The 26,960-nt window shown below is 41.7% G+C and overlaps 1 protein-coding gene and 1 long non-coding RNA gene across 2 annotated transcripts in view; one reads left to right on the top strand and one right to left on the bottom strand.

Annotated features, from left to right (window-relative positions):
- The window catches only part of ITPRID2 (ITPR interacting domain containing 2), a 38,870-nt gene extending 12,309 nt beyond the window's left edge, over window positions 1–26,561 (bottom strand). The window contains exons 1-12 of the mRNA XM_072341584.1: window positions 26,445–26,561; window positions 26,023–26,309; window positions 25,879–25,927; window positions 20,950–20,999; window positions 20,044–20,100; window positions 17,626–17,662; window positions 16,347–16,445; window positions 15,616–15,824; window positions 13,982–14,691; window positions 11,233–11,305; window positions 5,638–5,729; window positions 1,033–2,277 (exon numbers count right to left, since the gene is read on the bottom strand). Coding sequence (XP_072197685.1) covers window positions 1,033–2,277; window positions 5,638–5,729; window positions 11,233–11,305; window positions 13,982–14,691; window positions 15,616–15,824; window positions 16,347–16,445; window positions 17,626–17,662; window positions 20,044–20,100; window positions 20,950–20,999; window positions 25,879–25,927; window positions 26,023–26,260 — 2,859 coding nt within the window. The 5' untranslated portion in view covers window positions 26,261–26,309; window positions 26,445–26,561. The remainder of the gene's footprint in view (window positions 1–1,032; window positions 2,278–5,637; window positions 5,730–11,232; window positions 11,306–13,981; window positions 14,692–15,615; window positions 15,825–16,346; window positions 16,446–17,625; window positions 17,663–20,043; window positions 20,101–20,949; window positions 21,000–25,878; window positions 25,928–26,022; window positions 26,310–26,444) is intronic.
- LOC140254703 (uncharacterized) lies at window positions 1,850–14,565 on the top strand. Its single transcript, XR_011904293.1, has 4 exons — window positions 1,850–1,976; window positions 3,369–3,440; window positions 12,996–13,109; window positions 14,446–14,565. It is a non-coding gene; the product is annotated as an uncharacterized lncRNA (long non-coding RNA).
- Window positions 26,562–26,960: the final 399 nt, after the last annotated feature.

Raw genomic sequence — 26,960 nt, 5'->3', positions numbered from 1 at the left:
TTTTTTTGTTTGTTTCATTTTTGTGTATGCTGATTTTGTGGGTTTTTTAGTTTTTTTTTTGTTTGTTTGTTTGTTTTTAATCTCACCATGTTGCCTACATCCAAAGCCCCCTGCACGCTAATGGTCTCCCATGAGAACAAGACTGTTGAAGAATTTCTATTTGCACGTTGCATCAACATCTGGAGCAACCAGATAAAAGCTGGAGGCTGTTACATGTAGAGACGTGGCACAGCAAAGAACAGTGGAAACAGCAAAAACGAGAACCTTCTCAAACACGAAAAAGATGGCTTGTTCAATATAATTCTGAAAGAATTCAAAAGAACTATTGATACACCATGGAAAATTTGAAGCATGTCCAGATTATGTACATCTATATGCTTGTATTCTAAAACGTTTCATCTCTGACTATTGAGAAGATTCACACATTCACCAAAATTTCACACTTTGTGACAAAATTGATTCTTAATAAAAGGCTGATAACTTCAAGATTAGTTTAGTAGCTCCAGAGCTGAACATGCACAACACTGGCATAAAACAGAACAGAAATGTTAAGTTGAATGGATGATCATCATTAACATCATTAGTGAAGTCAAAGGACTTGGAATGAAAAAATTATATATCAGTTGGATGAAAAGTGCGTCAAAGAGGAGTGACAGGCTAAAGTACCATTAAAGGCAAGATATATTTTTATATTTAGAGCTAATGACTATCACTTTAAAATAACTGCTTATGAGGCATACACTGCTCCTCTCTCATACCTAAGAGTAACCATAGAATAGTTTAATAAAAATAAAAAAAAACAGTTTACTAATGATCTGGATCAAGTGCAACATGAACAACATCAGAACAAAAATAGTGATGCACTGGAGAGAGGACCACCTGACAATTTGAACAGAAGCTCCTGAAAGAAGTAGCAAACCAAGCAGGCACAATGTACTGTTTTTTTCCCCTGATTTTTTTCACTACATAAAAGAATACTCAGGCTAACATTTTATTTTTAAAAAAATAAGAAGCCCATTTGATTTCTCCTACCTGTGAGAGGTTCTGCAGAGAGTTTCTGATGTCATGCAGGACTCTGCGAAGCTGCATTTCTACAGTGGAAGGTGGGTTGATGGTATGAGGTCGATGAGGATATCCAGAGTGCCTTGGAGAAAAAGGACAGCTGAAGGGTGAGAGGAAAGCGCTGAGGGAAGAACCAGAGATGCTTGGGACACTGTGGGTGCTGAGTGTCCTCATGTGCTCACAGAGTGGCCTGTCCAACCACTCAGCTGGGAGGGAGTGCAGGGAGCATGTTGACTGGGACATATGTGCTGGGGTGTGTAGTGGGCAGCTCTGTCCCCTGGTGGGACTGGGCACCTCGGACAGTCTCCTGAGCCCAGTCTGGGGCACTTCTCTTTTAGAGGATGAAGTTGCAATGAATAGTGTTGATTTGCATACAGGCTGGCTGGTAGCTGCCTTATCTTCCTGTTTATCATCCTCAGAAGTCAGTTTTTCATCTTCTTCCATGTGTGTGTACTTGTAGGTGAAAGAAGGAGGACCACACAGAGTCTCCTTCCCTGGAGTTAACTGGACATTCACAGAGGACACCACTTTCACTGGATTCAATAATGCAGTTGGGAGCGACTGAGATCGCCTTAGAGGATAACCTGATTCAGCCAACCACTGTCTTTGTTTCCTCAGGAGATCTTTTGACTTAAAGAAAGAGCGCCCAGCCCTTGAGTCAGATGTGCTGATGACCCTCATCTGGGCTCTCTGCAAAGCAACATGAACCCTGTCTAAGGACGATGGGGCAGAGCTGTCACCTTCTAGAGACTCCAGCGACTTAAGGATATGGTGTGTTTGGTACTGAGGAAACTCAAATGCAGTGTTGTTGTCAAGATCGCTTTCATCACTGCCTTCCTCCAGAAGCTCCAGTTCTTTCTGCTCACTGGAAATGCCTTCATCTTTAGAGCTGCCTTCTCCTCCGACTATCTTAGGTACGTGAGATGACTTACTTTCTCCTCCATTATTTTGTTCAGCTTCATAGTCACAATTTCTTTTATCATCTATCGTTAGGTTTTCAGAATACACCTCCACCTTTCCTTTCTCTACTTGAGAGATATCATCCTCTTCATCATCCTCTTCCTCATCCTCCTCCTCTTCTTCCTCCTCAAACTTATTGAAACATGGCCGTTCCTTGGCTATTGGTGTCTTCTGTTCTTCACTATGTGATGTCACGGTTGTCTCACTGTCACAGCTGTCAGCACTGCTTCCCATGCCTTGCAAAGACTCCTGAACCTAGGAAAGATTCAAGACAGCAAATGAGTGAACTACTGGAGACTCAGCTACCACTTTCTCAGGAATCAGGCTAACAGTCTAAGCTCATATTCATTTGGCATTATGGTGAAATAATCCAAAATGTAATTAGTATGCAAGTGAAAATGAAAGAGAATAAAGAAACCATAGTTTCAGAGAAGCATTCTGAAGTACAGCACCCAAAAGAAGATGGTTTTCAGGGAAAAGGAAAAGTAGCCAAACCATTCACACTCTTTTTTTTTTTTTTTTTAATTTGATAATAAATATTATTGCCAAAAGAATAAATGTAGCAGCAGTAAAATGATACTATGTGTTTTAGATAGCAATGGCAAAGGGTTATCAGACTGGAAGTATGTGGCATCTCCTTTCCAAAATCTTTCATACTCAGCACTGAAGCCAAGGATGATATTAGGGAATGCACACAGAGAAGAGAATTTTGGATTGTAGTGAGACTCCAAGAATAGGAAAAACAGTCTGCCTATATGCTTGGCCTGTTTTAAGTTGTAAAAATGTTCGAGACTGGGAATCTGATACTAATCTGCTAACCCCTGTTGATGACTGAATCCAGCACTTTTACCCTATTCTCTCTTCCTTTCTATTAACACACCTTGCCCTTCTCATTCTAAATTATGGTTTAAATTCCATATTGCAAAAGGATGCACATTCCTATATATTTGATCAGAGCATAGGCATAAGTGAACTTCTAAATTAATAGGGAATAAATGGCAAGAAAAGCACTCATGAGAAAGGAGAAGAATGGGCATATGGATTGCAAAGCACATTACTTAGGTAAGCATGATTGGCTGATATGTTTAGAAGTACATTTTCACAAGAATATGTAGTAAAAAGTACAGTTTTGGAAATATGCCATAGCTGACATTAACTGGTGTAAGGAAAACAGTTAATCACAGCCTGAAACTCTGATTAACCATCTGAAGCAAGCAATGAGTCAGCTGCAGGAGCACAGGTGAAGGTAATTCAGCTGTGCTCCTGGAAGGGGTAGAACTCGACTCTGCCTCTCCCAGATCCCATTTAAGGGCTGACCACCACTAAGGTAGCATCTCTTTCTGCAGACTGCTACTTTGTGGAGTTCTTTTGGTGAGCCTTCATATCAGTGAGCACCCATCTTGAGCACCTTGGATCTGGTGAGTCCTTTTCTTTAGTTACTCACTGGCTGTTTATTTCCAATTATATTTGTGCTATTCTAACTGTATGTTATACTTGTATTATTTCAACCGTACAACTGGGTGATTTAGAGATGCTTTTCACATTTCTAACTTATATTGTTCTTTCTGCTATTAATTGCATCTAGAGTGAATACTTATGGTGTATGTTGCACAACACTTCCATCTCTGCCATCTAGAATGATATTTCAGAGTATTTCAGTCATGATGGTTGTCATGTACTTAACATTGCGTTGTAATTTGTATTTAATACTGCATATGTTCAGGTACTGTTTAAGTCAAATGCATTAAAAGAACAAAAGGCTAGTATTTAGGTGAAATTAGATGTGCTATATGCGTGTGTAACTAATAATTCATCATATTGCTAACTTACAAAGTCAGGCAAGCAAAATTGAAGTATTTGTATGGAATTTTTCAAGCTTCTTTGTTAGCATGAGACTTCCCTACTGATATCCAAACTTAATGTCAAAATGGGGAGGAAAGGAAATGCAATTCCAGTTTTTCATCCTTCTCTTGAGTTTCAGGGGAATGCTAAGGCTACTAGAGTCAATTATTTAACAGTAGATGGCACTAACTTACCATACTTATAAGAAAAAACGTACGTCCTTCTGTACCCCCTTCATCTTTTCACAGCTTCTCTTTACTAGCTGCCAAGTTCTTTTTTCCTAGTCTCATTATTCACCCATATTTCCTAGTCAGATCAGTACTTGTCCTGAATAAAGGAGTAGTGGTGGCAGAAGAGAGCCTAGCAACTCTATGCCACAGATCTCATGCAGTCTCAATACATCTTTTCAAAGCAACATAATAGAAAGCAGAAAAATCACATCACTCTGTAACCAACACAAACTCCACTAGTCTTCCATTGAAGAGGCATTTAGATGTAACACACTTTTTTAATGAATGCTTAATCAGGTTGTAACCTGAGTGAGCTGCTCTAGTTTGAGACTGCTAACATGCCTGTCAACTTACTTCAGTGTAGTTCAAGCTTAGTTGAGAGTAGAATCAGTATCTCAGATTGTTATGCTCATTCTAGAAACTCATGCTCACAATTTCAGTTATTCACTGTCACTCTTGGTAAATGTAAGCTGATGCTTAAAGGAGACAACAGGAGTAGTCCTGCCGTTGCTTCTATTTTGGTAGTCAATAACAAAGTAGTAAACAGAAAACCACACAATCTCAGTAACAAAACTGAGAAGCAAGCTTTGGTGTATGAGAACTTCTTTTTAGTAAGTGTCAAATAGCACACCAAACATTCTGAAAGCTACAAGGAAAGCCTCAAACATGGTGGCATAAAACAAGTCCAGCAGCCAAAAGCCACAAAAAAGAATTTACTGGTGATACCCAAACTCCAACTTTCATATACTCTGCATCACAATGATTCAGGTCCCACGAAGCTACCCAATGGCCCTCAGGCCAGGAACCAACTTGGGCATATTACTATGTGAATGCATTAAGAGAGACAGAGAATATGATTGCTAATTATCAGATGAAGCTGTTGAGCAAATGTGTATAGTCACACAAGCATCCAGCTGAACAAAAGTCTCCCTGAAGACTTGAGAATTCTGGTCAGTATCACTGGAAATTCCAGAACAAAGGAACTGGAATGGGAAAGAGCATATGGGACTCTGAAGATCGACTAAACATCGGTATACCTACACAGTAGAGTTAGTATGAGAATGTGTACTCTTCCTGTCAACTTCTACCTAGAATATAAGAAAATATGCAAAAAGAAAAAAAGAAAAAAAGTGAGAAGTAAAAAAAAAAAAAAAAAAAAAAAAAAAAAAGATGCAAGAGAATGAAATGAATTCCACAATTTCACAAGAAAAGTTACATTATCCAATCACCTTAATCTCACTTCATGCAGAAGAGGAATGGACTGCAATTCTGAAACCTCAGCCAGTAACAAAAGATATATCAGAAGTAGCACATGGGAAATACTGAATTTAAAGCTTATTCTAGGCTGAAGTATACTCAGACTCTCCTACCAGGAAGGCTTTAAAATTTCAGTGCAGCATAAGGGACTGTGCAGATCCAGTTCTGAAAATGAGAAGTTTATCAGAACCTTGACTGAGGGTTGCAACAGGTGTCAAACACCAGCATACCTTCTTCCTTCCTGACAACAAATGATGCAACGCCAGCCACAGTATGGAAGACTTACCTGAAGCTGATTAAATGGAGAACAGTCTGTGGAAGAATCTTCGGCAAAGCCACTGCTATCTGAGTGCTGACTAGCAGTCCGTAAGAGCTGATCTGCTTAAAACAAAGCAAAACTCAACTACAGTTCAGTTACAGATCACTACCCTTTAAGCCAATTGCATTCAGCATGTGCTTTTCTTTTACATCAAAGTAATATTAAGTAGATAGCCCTATTCCTTTTCAAATTCTACTTTGAACAATTCAAAAAAAGACCTGCTGGTTTCAATCATAGGGAGTGCAAAATCTTTCCTCATGCATAGCTTTACTTGTGAAACTTTAAACAGTGCTGGCAGAGGAATCTTTTTTCACACTTCTTTCTCCGGTATAGTGGAAAAAACACACTCGCTGATATTGCCACTGCTGCAGTTTTTCTTCCACAAAAACTGAATTGCTGGTTAACTCTCATACATTCATTGGAACAGCTGCTTTTGTATTGACATGTACAGATCTGCTACCCCTCCTGATCAGAGTGATAAAGGGGCTCATTGCCAGCCCACATCATCTCATGCATCCCAAAGATCAGAACTAGATGAGCAGAAAGCAATGCACAGGCATGAGAACTGCTAGAGACTGTCCCTCCCTGGTTTAGTGGTCAAATGCTAAACATCTCTAACACATTGACAGGCAATCAGCCAAAATGTATTCCTAGCACTCATTTTGTTCACTGGAGATAAGATCTTCCCTGCTTGCTCCTTTCTACTTATAGTAGAGAAGTGTTCAAACAGCCTAAAATGATTCCCATATCCCTGGAACTATCCAAGAGTGCCGTGCTCTAGTGTAGGCAGTGTACCACAGATCTCCTTGGCCAGGAGATGTTAGTACGCCTCACAGTACTGTGCCACACGTCAATGCTGTTCTTTATTGGACACAGGTGGCACTTTCCAAATTCAGGGTTTAGTTCACACTACCATCTTACTCAGAAAGGTGGCAATCCATCCCACCTCTAATCCTCAGTAGACAATAAGAGTTTGGCTACTGGATGAGACCACAGCAGCCCTCAGCCACTACACCCCAGCACATTCTCATCCCTTTATGGCAGCTCACTGTTCTACCTTCTTTAGCTGAAAACAGGATTTGCCCCACATTCCTTCCACCACTTAACTGTCATCATATAATTAAACCCAGTTCTCAGCTCAACACATTGGAATGCATTATGAAAACTGTTTTGAAACTGTTGGATATTCAGATCTAATTTTATATTAAAATTATTAATTTTGAAGAACATTTTACCAAAGCAGAAAAAATAGTCTGCATAGGCACAGAAACTGGTGAACAGCTGGCCAGGGAAACTGCCCTTTCAACTTCTTCATCAATGTTTTCATAAAGCTTTAGGGAGTGCCTTTCGAATTGTGCTGCTACTCTGTTATCATGGTGGCCACAATATCCTGCAATGATAAACAATTTTTTACCACAAGGCAGACATCCCCACCCAGCTCCTGGTAAAGACAATAGGAATTACTTCACTAGAACTGGCCTGGCTTTTAGCAAGCACTCAATACAATGCACCAGTGTATAAAATGGCACCTGGTTTCATGTCCATGAAATTTATTATTGCTCAATAAAAATACTGACTTGCCTTTCTATTTCTTAGTCATGCATCTACAAATGCATATGCACACACTTGCATAAAAAAATATGTAGCCAAAGAGGAAATATTAGGTATATCTACATCTCCCTATATAAGCCTCGCTCTCCTAGGGAAGAGTGTACTGAAGTAAAAATCAGTGCTTTATATCATTTTCCACAGGGCCTGTAATTCATGCACATGATTTGACAGCTTTACCTTACTGAAAGTTGCTGCCATTTAAGTAGTCAGTTAAGACTAGAGGCTCTCCTACCTGCCCCACCATCTTTATCCATGGCAATAAATTAGCACCACATCAACAGAATCACATCCTCGATGCCACCTACAGATACATTCACTTAATGTAATTATCCCCTCCTGTTATTTAGGTGCTAGGATTTTGTTTTTTAATTTAAAGAAAATCAGAGAAAACATTTTTAATAAGCAGTCTTCCTCTACCAAATCCTTCTCCTGCAAATTATCAGAATTCTTTATGATATCACTACCATATAAATGAAGTAAAAACCTTTAACAAACAGGAATCTCTACTTCAGATGTGAAATGATAATGTTTGGCTTCATAAAAATTGGAAAGATCAATCTTCAGGTTGTGATATGCTAATATATAGTGGTATCCATCCTTCCTGTCAATTCCTGACCTGGAAGTGCCAACCTGTTCTATGTCACTTGGATGTCTATCAGATTCAAGCAAATGAGGGGAAAAGATTAAGATTCAGTTTTTATTTTTTAAAATACGAAGTTACTTTTAGATCTTGACTAAAATGCCCCCTGGCAGCAGAGAATCTTAAGACAAAGAAGTGGTAACCAGACATGGCTCCTCTCTCCTAACCCTGAATGCAGAAAACTCAGTACTGAGGCTGGAGAAAAGTGTGGGAAGATAAACCATTCAAGATGAAAAGAATAAAAGGAACAATAAAACTTGTGTCCCAGTTAAACAGAGCACGAGACAGAAATGCCCCTTGGATGATTGTTTCAAGTTGCATAAAACATCAAATATTTTTAGGCACTGAATACAAGCCAGAGCAATGTGGGTATTCAAAAATACAGCAAATATGCTGACAAAGTTCTAAGCAGAAACAGATGATGAAGAAAGAGGTCTGTGGTTTACAGAACATGAAAGAACAGATTAAATAATTCATCTATTCTGTATGTTGTAAAATAACATTCAGCTACCAGCAAACTGACAATTCCACAAATCGAAACAGTCCTTTCAAACACTCATATGTTCCGCATCACTCTGCTGCTGATAGAGGAGGAGAAATACATGGAAACTGCCCATGAAACTCTTTAACATCTATGTTTCTTGCACCTACAGTATTGGCAAAGTCTTATATACTCTGATTTTTGTGTAATTATTAAGAAATTGATACTCCCAATGTAACTTCGAAGTATTCCATTCCTGGATTTAAGACCTGCTGCTCTTTCTCCTCATATTGATCACAAAATGAAGCCCAGCACCATCAAAACAAGAAACTCTTCAAAGTCCCCAGGGATTTCTTAGCTTCTGGATGTACAAACACAGATTCCTGCAGATACTAAATCTGTTCCAAATGTTTCCTTTTCACTCCCCCATATCTCCAGTCTACTTCTGGAACTGCAACCACTAAGAGGCATAAATAAAACAATACACTAAGGACAGGAAGTGCCAATGATCTGCTTTCTTCACTTTTAAAACTACATTTTCAAAATTAGTTACTGTTTTTGACTTTGTGTGTCAGATGCTTTAAAAGAAATAGGTCTGTCAATCCAAAATTTGACAAAGCTACTTATGGCAGCAACAAAACACTCACAAAGCACAAAAAACTGTTGAGAATATTTTGTTCTGTATGTGTGCCTATATTTGTCTTGTCAGGAAGGATTTTGTTTTCCAACTAACAAGCCTTCCTTCCAGATAACTTTGCAAAAGGTGAGTGAAGTGTTCTTTTTTTTTTCCTTAAATGCTGGACATTTAACAGTACTGTGTGTTTACAGTGAAAAGCACATGAAGCTTACTGTGTTCCTAAAAAAAGCCCCAAACCTATCTGTGAGCAAAAAGAAAAGATATACACATCTGAATTGCGCAACAACAAAGAACAGAATGCCAGTATGGAGCATAATAAATAAGCTACTTCAGTTCAGCACCATTTAGAATACATAACCTAAGAAGTAAATCAAGGTAGTGCATCAATATGATTCAGAATTCTTTGTGTCTCCATAACCTATTTAATAAGGACACTACTGCAGCAAAACAATCCCTTAGAAGCCACTGTGAAACAAGCCTACCGCTTATAACCACAGCTATCCTGACTCCTGACATTAGAAAAATGCTCTGATGGGGAGTCTAAGCCACAGTAGCCTCAGTGCTGTTCAGGCACATGGTAATACTATCCAGAAGGTCCCTTCTAACTCAAACTATGATTCTATAAAAATAGTTTTTTCTTTTTTTTTCTTTTCTTTTTTTTTTTTTTTTTTTTTCCTCCTTCTTCCTCTCACATGGAGGAAGAGGGTAAGATAGCTAGAGGGAACCAAAAATATAAAATTGACAATTTAGGAGAAGGGAAAAAGACATATGTAATTTATCCTCCATGACTGCAGCTTTTAGTTCCACCATTAGTGACTTTTCTCTGAAAAACTGTTTCTGTAGCTGCCAAGACCAGGGAAATAAGAGACCTGACCTGTAAAGAGTGCATCTCTGTCACGTTACCTGCACTAATCTATTACCCAAGGGCTTTAACCACAGGCAAACAATTGCCTGAAAGCATGTAATCATTAACTTTAAAATACAGACTAGGGGGAAATGCTGTGAACAGTTAGAAATGCGGTTTCTGGTGGCCATTCCTTCTAGCCTGTATTAATGACACAGTGTGGTCAGGCACTGGAAAGGGAGCTGCCCAGGTTGGTGGTGGAGTCACCATCCTTGCAGGTGTTCAAGAAATGTTCAGACTGTGTACTGAGGAACATGGTTTAGTGCGATATACTGGTGACAGGTAGACAGTTGGACTGAATGGTCTTTAAAGGCCTTCTCCAACCTTGGTGATTCTGTGATTACAGAAGATGATCTGGGTGTGCAATGCTATGTTGTACAAAATACTGCTGTTGAAGCATAACATACTCCTAGTAGCCAACCATCAACCTTCAGCAAAGGGCCCAGAGTATGCTCAACCATACTAATGCAATTCAGTTGACACTTCACAAGATTCAGTTCATCTGTGAGAAGGTAAATGAGAATCACTGTGCCTTAAGAAAATTTTCTGCATCTCTCTTCAGCATCTTACATTGATAGCTACATTGTTTCACCAAGAAATTGCACTAAAGCTAGTAGGTATCTTGCTGAACGCATCTAGATCCAGTTATTTAATTATACATAGACGTCAGAGAGCAGATTTCACTTTCCAACATCAGATAAAGGCCAGTAACAGTCAAAATTAAACATCAGCCTTTTCCCTCTTCCAAAACCATAAAATATAAATAACAATTAGAGATGAAAGCACATGTGAGCCACAAGAGCCTGGGCACTTTGTGTTACATGAAGGAATACAATTTCCATGTGCATACTAGTCTTCTCTGCAGACCAGTTTCAGATAGATCAGTAGCGTATTGGCAAAGGCTAAACATATAATGAAATTTAGGTTTAAGCCAATATAATTTTAGTTTAAATGGATATCTTAAATTACAGGATTTGCTAGGGAAAAAAAAATTCCATACAATCTGAATTAACATGTCTGTTTCTCTGAGCTATCATCAATGGCACGAAAGTGCAAACAGGCAGTGAGGTTACAATGCTGTCATCTTGCCTGTAATTTGGTTGCCACTTTGCAGTGATGTACTGTGATTTCACTGAAAAGGAAACCCAAATCTTTTTTTTTTTTATTTATTTTATTTATTTACTCTAAAGAGAAGAGAAACTTTAGAAGTTTTAAATACATGAATCAGCATTTCAAATTGGAAGGAATTTCAGTAGACTGCTGTCTCCTATAAGTTGAAATCTACTCACCTTTCCTTGACTTGGTCACTGCTAGTTGGTGAGAAGTTGGAATGTGTGGTAGATCCCCCTCTGTACTCTGGATCTATAGAGGAGAGGAATATTTTGTGAGGCCAACTGGTTCCTGTGCTACTCCAGGGTTCCCCACATTAATGCTTGTGGAAATGTATCTTGTGTATTTCCAGTACAAAACAGGTAGATAACATGCAAAGTCATGCAGATTTCAACTAGGAAACAAAACTACATGAAAATGAATCCCATTACTTAAACAGTTTGTGAAACAGCATTATTAAGAAAGCATTTATTTGACAGCCATTCAAATTATGAAAGGAATACGCCTCAAATTTCAACAGGAAGGCCTTTGTTTAGCTCAAAAGCTATCACACACTTTCTGTTGTCAGTGCAACAGAAAAAAAAATCCTCATGGTTCACATAAAAGCTTACATGCTCAAAACCCCCAATCCAACAAACTCCCTAACTCTCCCCTCTAATGGTCTGACTATCTATTTTCAAAATTAACAATGACATTTTCCTTTCCAGTTTTGATTAAATTTAAAATGTAAAATCAGCATACTAACAGTCTGAAGCCCAAATTAGTGTTTGGTTAAAGGAGAAACTCTGTATCGAAATCATGTGTATAACAGCCACAAGAGTGCCTTTTTTCAACAAGGATTTTGAGAACTACTTGGCCTGAACTTTTCAGGGTTAATAAGTGAACAGCATTACTGTTACATAATAAAACAAAAGGCTTCTATTCCTTGAGGAGACGAAGGCTGTATCATGAAAGAGCTAAATGATTATTTTGACAAAAGCAGAGGAGCATAGGAGGAGTTCACCATTTAAGTTTAGGAAAAATATGTAAGTTTTTAATTAAAAAAAACAACACCACACAAAACTACACATACACACAAAAACAACCAACCAACCAAAAACACTAACACCAAAAGCAGGAACAATAAGTAATCTTACAAGCCCTTTTGATCAGAATAGCCTTTCAGGAAAGCTATCTTGATTTTCTTAAACCTTCTGTTTTCCGATGGCTAAATTTGCTACCTCCAACCCACGAAGCCTCTTCTCATCTAAATATCTTCCACCTCCTGTCCTTGGCTGGCAGACAGCACCCCAACAAGTGTGCAGAGCACTTGTCCTGCCCCGTCCTTTCAGCCAGTATCGATGCCAGTAAGCGACCTTCATGCTCTAATTGGTCATCTCAGGAGAGGGAGTCTGGGGGGAAATCCTGCCCTGACTCACTCCCACACTAGCTATCTTCCCAGCGACAGACTTCCTAATGGCACGCAAACCTCCAAGGCATTTGTACTTATGCAAAGAGCTTCCTTGATATATCTGTCATCTTTCTTACGCATATCAAGCTGTGAAAACTTTGGAAGGAGTTATTTTCAGTTTCTAATAAAGTGTATTGTTCATTAGACTCTGCTTAAGAGACGCACAAAAATGAAATCAAGCTGCCAAGTATTGTTCTAAAGTTTCTGTAACAAAACTGAATTCCTCTACCAGTTGATGCATATATACTTGGTTGTATAAACAAAATTTCATCACAACTCCAACCCACATCATATGTCATCATGCCGAAACAGCTGTATTTATGGACTAGTATCACTGCAAACTCTATCAACCAAAACTGCAAATGCATTGCATTTGGCTTATGCAGAATTTGGTAAGCTGGTAAGCATTCTTCATTTCACAGCCCTTTGTAGCCCAATTTACTATGAAAAAAAAAATAAAATTCTTTTGTTTGTTTTTTAAAATTATTACAGATTTGCCTAAGAATGAGAAAACACAGATTTCTCCTCTACTATAGAAGAAACCAGTCCAGCTATCAAGAACACAGCAAAATGCACTGCCACTCAGACCCCTCGCATTGTGCCAATGTAAGTATCTATGCAGCTATACAACAAGTCATGTCAAGGAAATTATCTAGCTGAAAACTACCCCAGTAAAAATAAATAGATACACAGGGCTTCTTTTCCTCCCCTCAATTGGATCAATCCTCTGTTCTTGTTCAGTAGATGGCCATACAACATGTGTGTGATGGCACAGAGATGCAAACAAATGTCAGGAACCAGAAGATGCTTGATTACTTATTTCCCCTCAATGAGCACCTTCAGCTATAACATCAGTTGATCTATAAGAGACTCAAAAGCCTGCAGTGCCAGTGCAATGCTAGGCAAAATATATTCTAAATTATCAATTTGTTATTCTCTGTAAAACTCTGGAAGTTTCCTATCGCCACTTTTCTTCACTCATTCCAGCAAAGAAATCACAATCCTTCATTTACACATCTACTTCACATACATGAAAATGTTAGCTTCTGGATTGTTAACAGCCATGTAAAAAAGCACCCACAAAACCATTTGCTAATTTACGAGAGATACTGCAATTCAATCAGTGAGTCTATGCAAAAACAAAATATTAAATGCATTCTTGAATTTGTAGGCTGTGCATTCACTAGCCTAGTCAACAAACCACCTCTAGAAACCTGAGAATTAGAATCCCTTCGGGACAATGAAAAACATTAGAAAATTCATGCTGACTCAAGAACATTATCGCTATCAACAATGCTTAAATGAAAGGAGCAATTAGAGCAACCTACAAAAAGAAAGCAACAACTGTCCTACCATTCAGAGAATGTAAAGCATCCCTGGAGAAAACTCTCTGAAGTACACAGGAGAAAACATTCCTTTGCTGGCAGCCAGCAAGCTATGTAAACTGTACCCAAAAACAAAGTCATATTTCCACCTACCTCTTCCATCTCAAAGGAGTCCTTCTGCTGAAGCATTAGATTCATTACAGAGGGGTTGGCAAGAGGCATGCAGGGCTCCCTACTTAGTGATGCTGTAGATGGCCTTTGTGCTGGGGCACCACTTTCAGATGTGGTGTTGTTAGGCATGTTGGAACTGCTGCTGAGGCTGGAAGGGTCCAGAACACCAGGCTCTTCACATTGTCTGTCCTGGGGGCTTACCAGACTGCTATTTTGCACATCTGCTGCAGACATGGTATTCTCATGCTTATCATCAGTTCCAGCAGGCACAGTCTCAAGTCTGTGAGTGTCTGTAGCATTTGTCTGACTACTGGATGTCTCTTCCTTTACCGTAGCCAGAAAAGAGGAAGAATCTTTCTTTTTGGAGAATTTTGGCAACTTAGAGTCATTTTTAGCATCATTTTCCTCACTCTCTGTCTCAGCTGGACCCTTCCCTTTTTCAACAGGTGAAGGCATTGAGCAGCCACTACTATCGGTCTGCTGTGCACCACAAAGATTAAGCTTGGACAAGGTCTTCATTAACCGACTGGCTGTATTACTGCGATTCAAGGGAGGAGGGCTGGATGCTTCTTTGCTGGAAGACACTGAATTCATACTACCAATTTTCTGCAGAGGAGTCCCAGAGACTTGAGAATACAAAGAGGAAAAAGCATTGGCCACAGTAGTAAGCACTTCAATCTGGCGAAAACGACCTGCACAAGAACAAAATACAAGACAGAGTTAAGAGGAACTTTGGTGTCATCACAGCTCAGAACTGCTGATCCATTTCTACACAACTGTTCAAACTGTTAGTGATGGCTCTTCTCCTTGTATCTGAAGAGAGAGCTTTCATCATAACCGGTGCCCGCCCACCGCATCAAATCTCCCTCTACTTATATCAAGTCAGGAGATGAACACTGTCTAGTTCTGTAACCTAAGAGGGATACCGCATAGTACAAAGAAATGGAAAAATGAACTTTGCAAAAGTATTTAGTAAATGCACAATGAGAACAGCATGGAAAGCCTTTACGAAGTAAAACCGAAACACAAACATGCAACTGCAAGTTAATTTACAAAGTACCATCAGGAAAAGGAGTGCTTGTAGATGGACAGAGCAGTTCCAGTAAAATAGGACATTTCAGCTATGCCCTCGTTTCAGAAATACTTGTTCCTGACCTAACAAAGACCCTGTCCTAGTCAACAGCAATGCTGGCACAGACTTTAACAACTACAGAAGTAGGTCACTGCTGACAGCTTTCACAACTCCCACTCGGTTCTAAAGAACACATGAAAAAGACAGATATTGCTATTTGTTTCATTTCCATACTCCAAAGCTATAATAGAAGACAAGCGTAGAAGAAAGCAACAAGGATACAAAACAGAAGGCAATATGCATCTTACAGGATGCTTTTTTTTTTTTCTTCTCTCTACTATAGATCATCTTCTCTCATCCCAAGGTGAGCATCAGCAGTCATCTCTTCCATATTTAAAAACCACACATGAGTCTCATTACAGATTCTGAATGGAATTTGACCTTTAAACGGTACGGGGTTTTTGCCAGATATGATACCTCCATCTGAGATTGTTTACATAGTTTAAAATGTTAAAAACAAACTTTGCTTCAAAAACATACATACTTGTCAAAGCAAAATTTGGATTTTCCACTTCCATGCGTTGCATCTGGGCATTCAGAAACACTTTGATATCTATCCCTCTGGCAAAAGATGATGAGTTAAAAAATCTTGCTGGAATTTTTGAAGCAATATCTGGTTCATCTCTTCCAAATCCCAGGTTATAGAGCACTTCTTCAGGATCTTCCTCATAAAGCTCCAGTAACTCAGAAACACTAGACAAATGACAAGATGTTTACTGTCTTTTTTTTTTACTTTTAGGACACAGTGCCTTCTGTCCAACTTCAGATCAGCCCACTAACTAGCTTTGTCTATTGAACTTTTGACTCTTACAGCTCAGTCTACTTAAGGAAATAATTCCAGAGATATCTGCATCCCAAGTTTTGGTTCACACCACTAGAGACACAAGCCCAGACAAAGCTCAGATCCAATTCCATTATTTATAAATAAAAATATTGCACTGCAAAGCTCCAATCTTAAGATGTTGTTAAGATTTCAGACATTTCTAAGGCCTAGGCTCAGGCTCATCCATGTTTATTGCAAACCACAACAGAAAACAAATAGCAGTTTTTCAAGCAACCAAATGAAAATTCCCTTCTCAGCTATTAAATGCAACAATTCATATAAATCAAGCCAAGTCCATTTAACTTAGAACAGAAGTAGTAAGTTTTGCCAGCAAAACAGAGCCAAATTCCACTGAACTGTGCCACGACCTTCAAAGCACAGCACTGTTTTACCTTGAAACAGTTGCACTGCTTTTTCCAGAGCCTGTAGAGTTCATACTTCTCCCCTTCTGGTGAAACTGAAGTCTCTTCTCCTTCGCCAGCATACCATTGCTGTCAACAAAGCAGAGAGCACTGCAATAAACAGGTTCTGTTCAGGGATCTGATTCTCTGTCTCAGTAGTGCTGTGTCTCCAGTGCTGCTGATTTTCTGTTCCCCCATTTGGCACTATCTGGTTTATATTAGCCATGTCACTTATAGAAATACAGTAGCAAAAGTGAACCCTGAGATATCTCACACAGACTAAGGATCTGAAGGTGAATGCATGCTGAGAAAACAAATCCCTGATGCCCTCAGCTAACCCTCCCTTCCATCACCTCACCCCTGCACCAGGAGTAAGCCAGGTGTCAGGCAGGCCACCCTGCCCTCTCCTGCCTGCCCACTGCTGGCCCCATCAGTACTACCTGGCCACAGTGCATCCCTGCCTCACCCCTGCTGCACCCAGCAGGTGGCTGGGGAAGCAGAAGAAGCTGCAAGTTGGGTAAACAGAAAAAGGTATTTTCAAAAGGGACTGCAGACCCGTTTCTTTCCTTCATTTGGAAAGAATGCTGGCTAGATCCTCCACACTCACTGGAACTTCATGCCCCAAACCCTATTTACATTTGGGGAGTAAGCAATCTTCCAGATGTGAATTTTATCCTGCAAATCCTAGAATCCACACAGCAGGAACAACCACTAAGAAATCCAAGATGACAGAGGATTCACCTAAGAGGATTGCACCTCCTCAGGAGGAGCAATAAGGGTGCTGCTCATACAGGCCATGGTGTTCCAGCCAACTTGCAGCTTTTAACTACAGCACATTTCATTCAGAAGCTGTCCTTATGAAGCAGAAGCCTCTACTCTTCGAGTCTTTTTTCCCTGCTCCCAAAGGACATCTGCCCCAAAAGGAAAAGCCAGTCTTGCCTTCTTGTTCCTGAAGTGGTCAGAGACCAGCAAGCCAAAGAAGGTAAATCATACTGTATTTACTTCATTCTTTCTCTGCTCATTGATTCTCTGTTCATTCTTTCTCTGCTTTTCCCCATCATCTCAAAAATCTACCTCAGGTCAGCTGGAAGAATTTAAATGCACATTTTTTTCTGCATTTCATATTAGCTGTTCCCATGCTATCCAGATCTTCTCTTTCCCTCTCTCTGTAGATAACAATGTCCAGAACAGCTCTAGCTCTGAAGTAGTGTATGTGACTTTCACTGTACCCTCTCCCTCAAAAAAAAAAAAAAAAAAAAAAGATGCTTACCACGTTTCGACTTGGGTATCACTCCGCAGATGATTAGCTGTAAGGAAACAAGACTATGTTAAGCACAAACCTCTTGACAACTACACTTCCCACAACCAACATGAAAAAGTAGCCAACAAGCACTTCTATGAATACTCTCTTTCCATATAAATAGGATTGCTAAGTGTTCCTAGTTTACAACTAATATGAAGACAGTTCAGTTTACTCAGGCAGCCCAGTTTACTCAGGCTTTGTCTAAAATACAAGTTTGCGTGGACTGTTTACTTTCTGTAATGAATCATATAAACTTGAAATTTTGCTTGCAATAAGTTAGTAATTGTTGTATAAACAGACAATTTATTGCTTTGTAATCGAAGACATAATAACCAGCTGAAGGGTTTGTCACAGTGGGAAGGAGAAGTAAAGATGTGGTCGTGTAAAGACCGCTCAGCTAGAAAGAGCAGCTGGTGCCCATGGCCAGGTAACTGATACCACGTGCGTGAGCATCTAAACTAGCACAGCTAGCTCCATACAGAGGGCTGGGCCCTAGTTCTCTGAGCCATGCAGTCCACAAACAAAAGCTGCACCAAGCCCGTGAAACTGATGGCACCCATCACCATGCAAGGAGTCAAGTGGACTCGAGGAAAGTCAACTATGGAGGCCATGTACATGGTCACCAGCCTCCTGCCGGCAACTCAGAAACAAAGAATAAAACTGGGACCTTATAACCTCCAGAGACATCACAAAGGAACTCAAATATATATGAAACACAGAAGCTACATCCCCCCCCCTTTTTTTTTTTTAAATATATTTTCATTCAGTACAAAAGCAAGCCCATTGGCATGCATTAATTGTTGAATAGTTTCAGCTGCTAAACCTTGGGCTCTAACAGCCCAGTAGGGCACCGAGGTTACAGGATCCTGTCTAGTGCCCTCTGTACCATTCTCGCAGGGCTCTGGTTTGTCTCTGGAGTCAGGCAGCCAGAGATGCACAAGGGCAGGCCATTCACACCAGCCAAAGAGGCTGTCTGTACAGCAAGGCATACAGCACTGTTGTCTGTTGTTCTCTGACAGGAAGCAAAGCCCTGCAGAAGCACTCGTGTCTTTACACATGGAAATGAACCAGCAACTCTAGCACTGAAATCTTAGTCATCTGAACAGATGGAAATGACTGCCAGAATCGTGATAAAGGATTCCTAAGTACAGAAATCCCTGAGCATGATGGGAGTGGGGGAGATGAAACAAAAAAGTGATATGATTTTCTAAAACGCATTCTTAGTTGTATGCTCAGAACTGGGATGACTGTTAAAAATACATTTTTCTTACAAAATCTTCATACCGCAGGGAAGCTAATAAGTGGAAAAACTGAGGGGGGAAAAAATCCTACTTACTCTATTGCAGTGAGTGAATAAAGTACTGCTTCTCCATGATTATCAGATTAAGGTCATTATCAAATCAATTGTTTTTCTAGGAAGTCTTGAGTCATTAAAAATTAGAGATACCTCTTTCTTCAGGCCCTATCACACTGCTCCAAAATCACTGGCAATACAGCTGCGGACTAAAGGGTTTTCAACTATGCAAATTCTGACACTTAGAAAGCCATAGTTTAAAAAACTACTGAAGACTGAAGGCTATTTTAAAATTTATTTGTAACTGATAAAAGAGAGAGCTTTATAGCTCCTATGCTGCAGATCAGACTGAAAACCAGTTTGAGAGACTGTTTTATGCCATTTTACTTATGGATGCTCCTGTTAAAAGCTGCTTGTTTGCAGACACCTCTGCCTCAGGACAAATAGAATACGGTAGCAAGAGAAGCAAAACCAAACATGTCCAGCACGAACAGCCACATCTTCTTCCCTTTAAAAAAGGGAAGAGAAAGAAAAGGAAAGGAAGCAGATAGTGACAGAAGGGTACATAACACCGCTGATTCAAAGGACTTACTCAACTTTGGTAATTTTCATTTTTAAAAGCACTCAGCTCTTAATTGGTTTGCCTCTTGGCTGACAGAATTCCATTCCTTCTTTCAAAACCCCACACTTGCCACTCCCAAGGGTTTCAGTGGAAGTTGTGCATGCACAACTGCCAAGGGTAACCCATGGACAAGACAAACAAGTAGGGGAAAGCACTTTTTGCATAGGAGCAGTGAGTGCTTGGGGCTGTGCTGCAGCTGTGGGCATTAGAATGTGAGGGCAGAAGAGTATGCAGAGTTGATTCTGACCTTCAGGTTAGACCAGCACATTTAGCAAAGGCAATATCCTAATTAAAAAAAATGCTTCTCGCATTTTCCTATGTGCTCCATGCTGGGTTTTTTTGTTTTTGTTTTTGTTTTTTTTTGGCTAGCTTTATCAACTGCCTTTAACCAGAAGGAAAACGCTGTCTTTCAAAACAAAAATCAGATGACTTTTTTCACTAGAAAAAGTCATAATCCTGCCACACCCACCTTCGGCTCCCAGGGATAAGTCATCTTCAAAACTTCCTCCATTTCTCACCAGCATGCCTGAAAATGTACAGTTAGCCGTTCAACAACTACCATGATGCAGTGTTTTCTTTTCAACAGTTTAACTAAAGACACTAGCAAGACACTTCAATTGACACAACAGGATATAACTAGACCATATCTACAATCCCTGCATTACTCATACACTAAAAATGCACTAAGCAACGAGAAGTCACATTTATGAACTTAATTTTCTTTTTTGAAAGAGAGCAACTCCAGCACTGCTTTATTTTTGTGTTCAGAAGCATTCCCAAGTCAGACTGCGAGCAAACTAGAGCGTAAACCTGGAGGTACTACCCACCGTATCTGCTCCTTCTGCTGATGGATTAGCTTCCAGACATCTTACCAGGGGGATTCTGTGTCCGGCTTAGGCATTCTCTTCTCTCTCTCTCGCTATCCCGAATTAAGAGTTCAAGCAAAGACTTCAGATAAAGTCAGTAACTCCTCCACACTGTGTCACTGCAAATTCTCACTGTACTTTGAACTTTAGTATTCAGATCTGCTCAGATAGTAAAATTTTCAGGTGTGGCAACCTGAGTTATTAGACACAGAGACTATCAAACACTTGCCAGCTCGGAGAGAAAATTAACAAACTCCCCCATTCTTTTTTTTTTTTTTTTTTTTTTTTTTAAGACTTAAAGTCTCCTGAAATATTTAAAGTTTCTTAGGCACAGCCGCCTGCCAGTGAGAATAGCCCAGCAGTGCTGACTAGGCTGTTGTACCACTGATAAATCGCCAAGGTCTCAGATGAACGTACACAAGAGCATGATTCCTAGGGAAAAAAAAAAAAAAAAAAAAAAAAAAAAAAGGAAGAAGAGAAAGATCCCAGTAGGTAAAGCCTTTCCTTACCCTTCAAAAGAGGGTTGCTCTGCTCATCCAGGGAAGCTCCCAGAGGCGTTCTGAAACCACAGAAGAGATTAATACCAGCTTAAAAACTTGCTGCTTCATGTCCTTCCTTACAGTGTGCAACAAGCTTGTGATAGCAGCAGTTGTCCCTCCCTCCACCCCCAGAGAACACAAACATATGAGGACTGGCAATAACTTCCCAAGCAATCCCCAGCCCTCTGAACAAATAGGGAAAAAAAAACAACAAAATCTGTTGATAACTGTAATGCTGCAACACAACTTGGTGGCAAAACTTCAGGGCCAGCCCTCTCTCAAGGAAAATCATGGACCTCCAAGAACACCCTAAAACCACGAGTATGGGGTTTTGAATGGAGAAACTCAACCTCATTTGTGTGACAAAAGCCTTACCCATTTTCTAGACATTAAAAACTTCTTACTATTGATTTACCTTGGGCTTTGAAGAGAGAGGTGAAAAGCTGCACTTGCTTATCAGAAACAAGATAAAATCTTGACAGCTATGTTAGCTGTCATGTCCCAAGTGCTGGTATTTTATAGACTCGTTACAGCTCTTATTTGGATGATCTCTGCCATCACTATTCCTTGAAAGTATTCCCTCCAGCAGATTTGCCAAATCTCACCATGTCCAGAATCAGCAGCAGAAATCACACAACTGACAGGTCCAATCCCTTCCCATGTTCACATGAGATTTGTTGACACTCTCTGGGTATTTCTACACCTTGTATCTGAGACATGTCTAACCAGATAGACCTGTCACTGTTAAGTAGCACCATAAAGCTCAAAACCCAAAGCAAACTCAGAAATATAATACCCATAAAGAAGAGAAAAGCAGACAATTTATATGCTAATATTACATACATTTCATTTGGGTTTTTAATTAGACAAACACATAAACCAGACCAAGGAACTTAAAGCAAACAGTGATCTGATACAGTATTTGTTTTGGTGTCAGCCAAATTAAGCAATGAAAGTTTGGGCCTGCTTTCTCACAGATATTATACTTTCCAATTGCTTTTCCCCCTCTGAAAAGAGCTTAGAGTTTCCACATGCTGCCTGCTGATAGAGAGCAAGCTAACGTTGATGTGTAAAGCAAAGCCAGGCAACAGTGAGAGGCCAGCTCCAGCAGCAGGAGCACACAGGTACACCAGCGTGCTGCAGGTGACAGGACAAACTTCACAGGGACTCAATTTTTGTGTACCTTCCATGTCAGGGTTTCAAAGAAGTTAGGGCAGGTTACCTGGGCCCTTCTGGCTCCAGCCAGCCCTGTGAGTGCTCTGTGACAGCACCTCTGCACGCTGCTCACGTGCAAGCTGTGACAGGCACCTTCCCCTTCTTACCCCTCCTCTTCCAGCACCTCCACCTTTTCCATATAGAAACTCAGTGGTGGTGACTTCATCAGCCAAGCTCAGGGCTGCACATGCTGGCTGGCAGACAGCAGTTGAAAGCAACCACCAAATCTGGCATTTTCTTTGAGAAATGAAGCCCAGTTAGCACTGCAGTGCATTGGCAGCTACAGGAAAAACAGCTCTATTGACTGTCTTTCTGCTTCTCTGCTTGTGCTCCTGCATACGTACACAGCTTCTCTGCATTACTTTTCTTTGGGAAAAGTGCATTTAAGAACTAGGTGTAACCCAAGTTCAAACAGAGACGAGCACTGACACCCAAATACTAGAGGACAATGGCAGGAGCAGCTCTGCCCCTTGGTGCAAGGCCTGAAAGCCAGTCCCTGGGGCCTCTCCCCGGGCACCCGGCAAAGGTGACAGTTTTGAGGCCTGCAGTGACCCCATCACCTTCACGCTGAGGACATGAGGAGGGCTGGGAGCACCATAGACCCTGGGGCGGCCAGAGCCATGGGGACATTTGGGCAAGGAGTCCTGCAGTTTTTCATCTGCATTCCCACATGGCTGAGTCACCTGTTTATTGTCACATTAGAACAATGACTTATTGCAGCACTGGTGCACACAGGAGTGGGATGAATCCCAGGCTGCAGGTGAGATATGTCATGCAGGACATGTGTCTCCCTGCAGGTGTGCCTGCTCACCCCCCCACAGCAGCAGGACCAGGGCTCCACGAGGTGCATTAATTCCATTTAAACCCCTCTGCTTTGAGCAGCCTGACTTGGGTAGGAGCTGTGTTTATTTTAAATGTGAAGCCAAAAAAAGAAAAAAAAAAAATCAAAACAAAAAAAACTTACTTCTGAGGCATTTCAAGAACTCATTTCCTGCGCATCTCCAGGACATAGTTCCTAAATACCTCTGACACCCCCTGAGCCACAGGAGGAGTTTAAGCACATGGAATTAAAATAGCACACACCACACCGCTGAGTAAAGTTTCTCCATTCGTATCAGTGCAATACAAACACTTTTGTTCCCCTTCTAACCTTACAGTAGTTAAAACTAAAAATCTCTGCAAGCTTTCCTACTGCTTAAAAATGCCTTGTCAAACCACCAAGGAGAAAAAAAAAAGAAACGCCTTTCCCAAATTGTGAGCAAAACAGAAGCTCTGGGGATCATCTTGCATTTCTGAAGGCTCCATAATTCTCATTGAAGTGCAACACTTCCTCGCGTTGTTGGTTTTGTTGTTGTTGTGCCATGTTTGTTAGTTTGTTTTGAAACAAACAAAGTTAAGTAGCACGGGCTATTAGGAACCCTACCCTTCTCCCCAAAGCAGATGTGAAATAGATCTATATGCCAAGCAAAAAAAGCCCCGATCTGCTAACATGAATGTCGTGGGGTAGCCAGTCATTCTTTTCATCTCGATTATAACACTGGTGATGCTTTTGGAAACAAACAAAGGGACATATCTTATAAACAGATCTATTTATGTAGGGGGGTGATATTACATTTTTTTGTGCCACTGCCAATTAAAAACAAAACGAGATTTAATATGTGCCCATTTGCAAATATACGTTTCACAAAAGCTTATACAAAGTCAGATAAAATGAGAATGACTTTTTTAGAAAATACATAACAGAGAAAATACTTCATTTTAGTGCCACAGTGGCCACCTGTAGTGATGGTTATATTTCTATACAAGGGCAAACTCCTAAGGAAGTGATTGTGTGATCAACCAACAGAAGACACTTTGTAGCAAAGCTCCAAAGAAGAAGCAATGTTATTAAACAATAACTGTCTGAGATGACAACAAATGCAAGTTTTCACATCTACTCTTCTCAAGCATTCTTTTTTATACAACAATAGTATTTGTGGCACTGTTCTGTCACCTTTTAAGCTGCTCTTTCTCTTTACTCCTATATACATTGTAATCAAGATAAAGTCTGCTCGGGGTTTATATACATACAGTCACTTTGCAAGAATGCAAGCTGAATAATCATTTCCCTGCACTTAACTTGCTGCCACTCCCGTGTGCATTATATACATAGAAACTAAACCATTCCACAGTTTTAAAACACAACTGCACACAACTTCAGGCAGCTGGGATGGTACTTCCCACAGGTATGGACAGTATCCATACGCTGTGCAGCCAGAGGGTAACTGTTAGTTTCTCCAACATTAGAGCTATACTTTTAGGAGACTTTTGTGAAAGGGCCACAGAGCGTTCCACAACCAGGCATTAACTAAAGCTTGCAACTCCATGTAAGCAAAAGGATAAAGTTGTATTTCATTTCCTTACATGTAAAACATAGAAATAGAGCGCAGAACAAGATTCCCACATTTTGTGATCTGCTGCCACAGATGCAAACACATTCTCCAGAAGTGCCGGTAGCCCCTTTAAACAGTTACTGGAGGACATAAATAAAACAGTGAGTTCTGCATTATCCTTCAAGATTTGCAACCATCAAGTAAGGTGTTTGTGCTGATAATTTGCACTTCTATGCTATTCCTTAAATTCTGCACAAGAATAGAGGGCTGCCAGTGCCAGGGAAGGTTCCAGATAAAATCCTGCATACAGAGAGAGAAGCGCTACGGCGGCATTAGGAAGCACTTTTCCCTCAGGGACCTCTTCGCCCTTCACTACTCCAATTTTTCCCCTCCCCACTCAGAAAAAGCACCAGATATAAAACATCTTTCTTCCACCAAGCTTTTAAGGATATATTCAATCAAGTCTATTTGCAGGGAAAAATCAGGAAAATCTCCCATTTTGGCATTCTAGGAGAGCTGCCTGTCAGGGCTTGTTGTCACATTTTGGGGATGCAGTATGATTACATGCCTTTTGCTGCCAACACCTCTCCCCAAGGCACAGCCCACAGAGATTATGAAGAAAACTATACTGTGGACACTGTGGCTGTAAAGCAGTCCAGACTGCAGTCACAGGAGTAAGCTCAGCTCAGCCGCTTACTGGATCAAAAGATCATAAAGGCACAGCTAATCTTAGAAATAAATCTTTGTCTTAAAGCAGCTCCACTCAAAAAGGAAAATATACAATAATAATAATAAAGGAGAAATCTTGAACTTTGTTAACTATTGGAAAACTAAACATTTACTTTCCTGCTGCAGAGGGAAGAATACCCTTACGGGTTAGTAGGACAGAACAGAGGAACACACAGGACAAAAGTCACTACAACTGGGTTTAAAAGCATTTATGTCTTTATATGATTGAGACTGAAGAAAAAGTAATGCAGACAGCATGCTCCAAACACCCACGGCTCATTTTGTGGCAGCACCAGTCACAGACTTCACACGCCCTGTCTCAAGTTAAGGAAGCCCCTCTTCCGAGGGGCAGAGCAGCTTCCAAAAAAAATCTATCTTCCTAAGCCCGAGATGCATTCCTCCCAGCCAGGACGCGTTCAGCCTCGCTACGCGACACACCGATGGGAGCAACGGTGCCCAAAGCTCCGCTCCCCCACCGTGCGTGCGTTCAGCACCCCTCCCCGCAGCCCGCGCCGTGCTTGCGTTCAGCACCTCTCCCCGCAGCCCGCACCGTGCCGCTCCGGAGAGCGGGGACGGGACCAACCTGCAGTCCTTCAGCCATATCGCGATCTTCTCGTTGGGCACGCTGTGGCCTGGGAACAGAGCAGCAGACAGACGACGATCAGTCACCGCCCGTCCGTCGGGGCGGCCCCGCCGGGTCCCCTGCCCCGCCGCCCCCCGCCCTGACCTGCTTCTGCGGCCAGCGGCAGCTTGCCGCCCGCGAGGTGGTCCCTCTCCCGGTCCTCCTCCTCCTCTTCCTCCTCGTCGTCGTCTTCCTCCTCCTCTTCCTCGCCGCGGGCCAGCTGCGCGGCCGCTGCCGAGAGATCCTCCGCTTCCGATGCCTGCCAGGAGTCCCGGCTCTTGGCCCAGGCCTTCCTCTTCTGGGTCGCCCCCTGCCACTCCTCCGCCGCCGCGGGTTCCTCCATCGCGCCGAAGGGGCTTCACGCCGGGAGGCGACCGCGGCGCTCAGCCACCCTGCGGGGAAGCGGAGCCGCACCCGCGCTCAACCACAGCCCCGATCCTCTCCCCAGCTCCCCCCGGGCGGCCCCGCGGGTCGGTGGCCCCGACGCCACCCGCTCGGCTCCCAGCGCCCTGTTCCGCCGTACTCACATAGCGCGCCGCGGGAAGGCGGCGGCGGAGGCTGCGCCCGGACGGGCTGAGGACGGCGGCTCCGACTTCCTCATACCGTTGCGGGAGAAAACGCGGCGGCCACGTGATGGCAGTGGGGCTGGCGGCATCGCCTCCTGTCGGGGCCGCCCGGGGCCGTCGGGAGTAGCGCGGCCCGAGGGGACGCCTGCACTCCTCCGGCCGGGGAGCAGCGGGACGGGAGCGGCCGTGCCAGGACGCTTTTTGCACGGAGAAGGGTAGTGCTGGAGCGTGAAAACAGAAGGAGACAGTCCGAGCAGGAACACGCACACGCACAGCTTTCTGACTGGTTTTGGGGGAGTTTGAAACCAAGAAGCCTCTGCATAAGCAGAGGTGTACGGGAACACCAACAGTACCAAGTTAAAACTAGAGATGTGCTTGCAACCATCTGTGAGCCCTGCACCAGGTGCCCCTGTACCCAGCCTGCAGAGGACTTTGGAGGTGTAGTTGGCAGTGACAGGCAGGCATGTGGGATATCTC

The sequence above is a fragment of the Excalfactoria chinensis genome, chromosome 7 (genome assembly GCF_039878825.1).
Source record: "Excalfactoria chinensis isolate bCotChi1 chromosome 7, bCotChi1.hap2, whole genome shotgun sequence".
Classification (NCBI taxonomy): domain Eukaryota; kingdom Metazoa; phylum Chordata; class Aves; order Galliformes; family Phasianidae; genus Excalfactoria; species Excalfactoria chinensis.
This window is presented reverse-complemented; position numbering and strand designations above follow the sequence as displayed.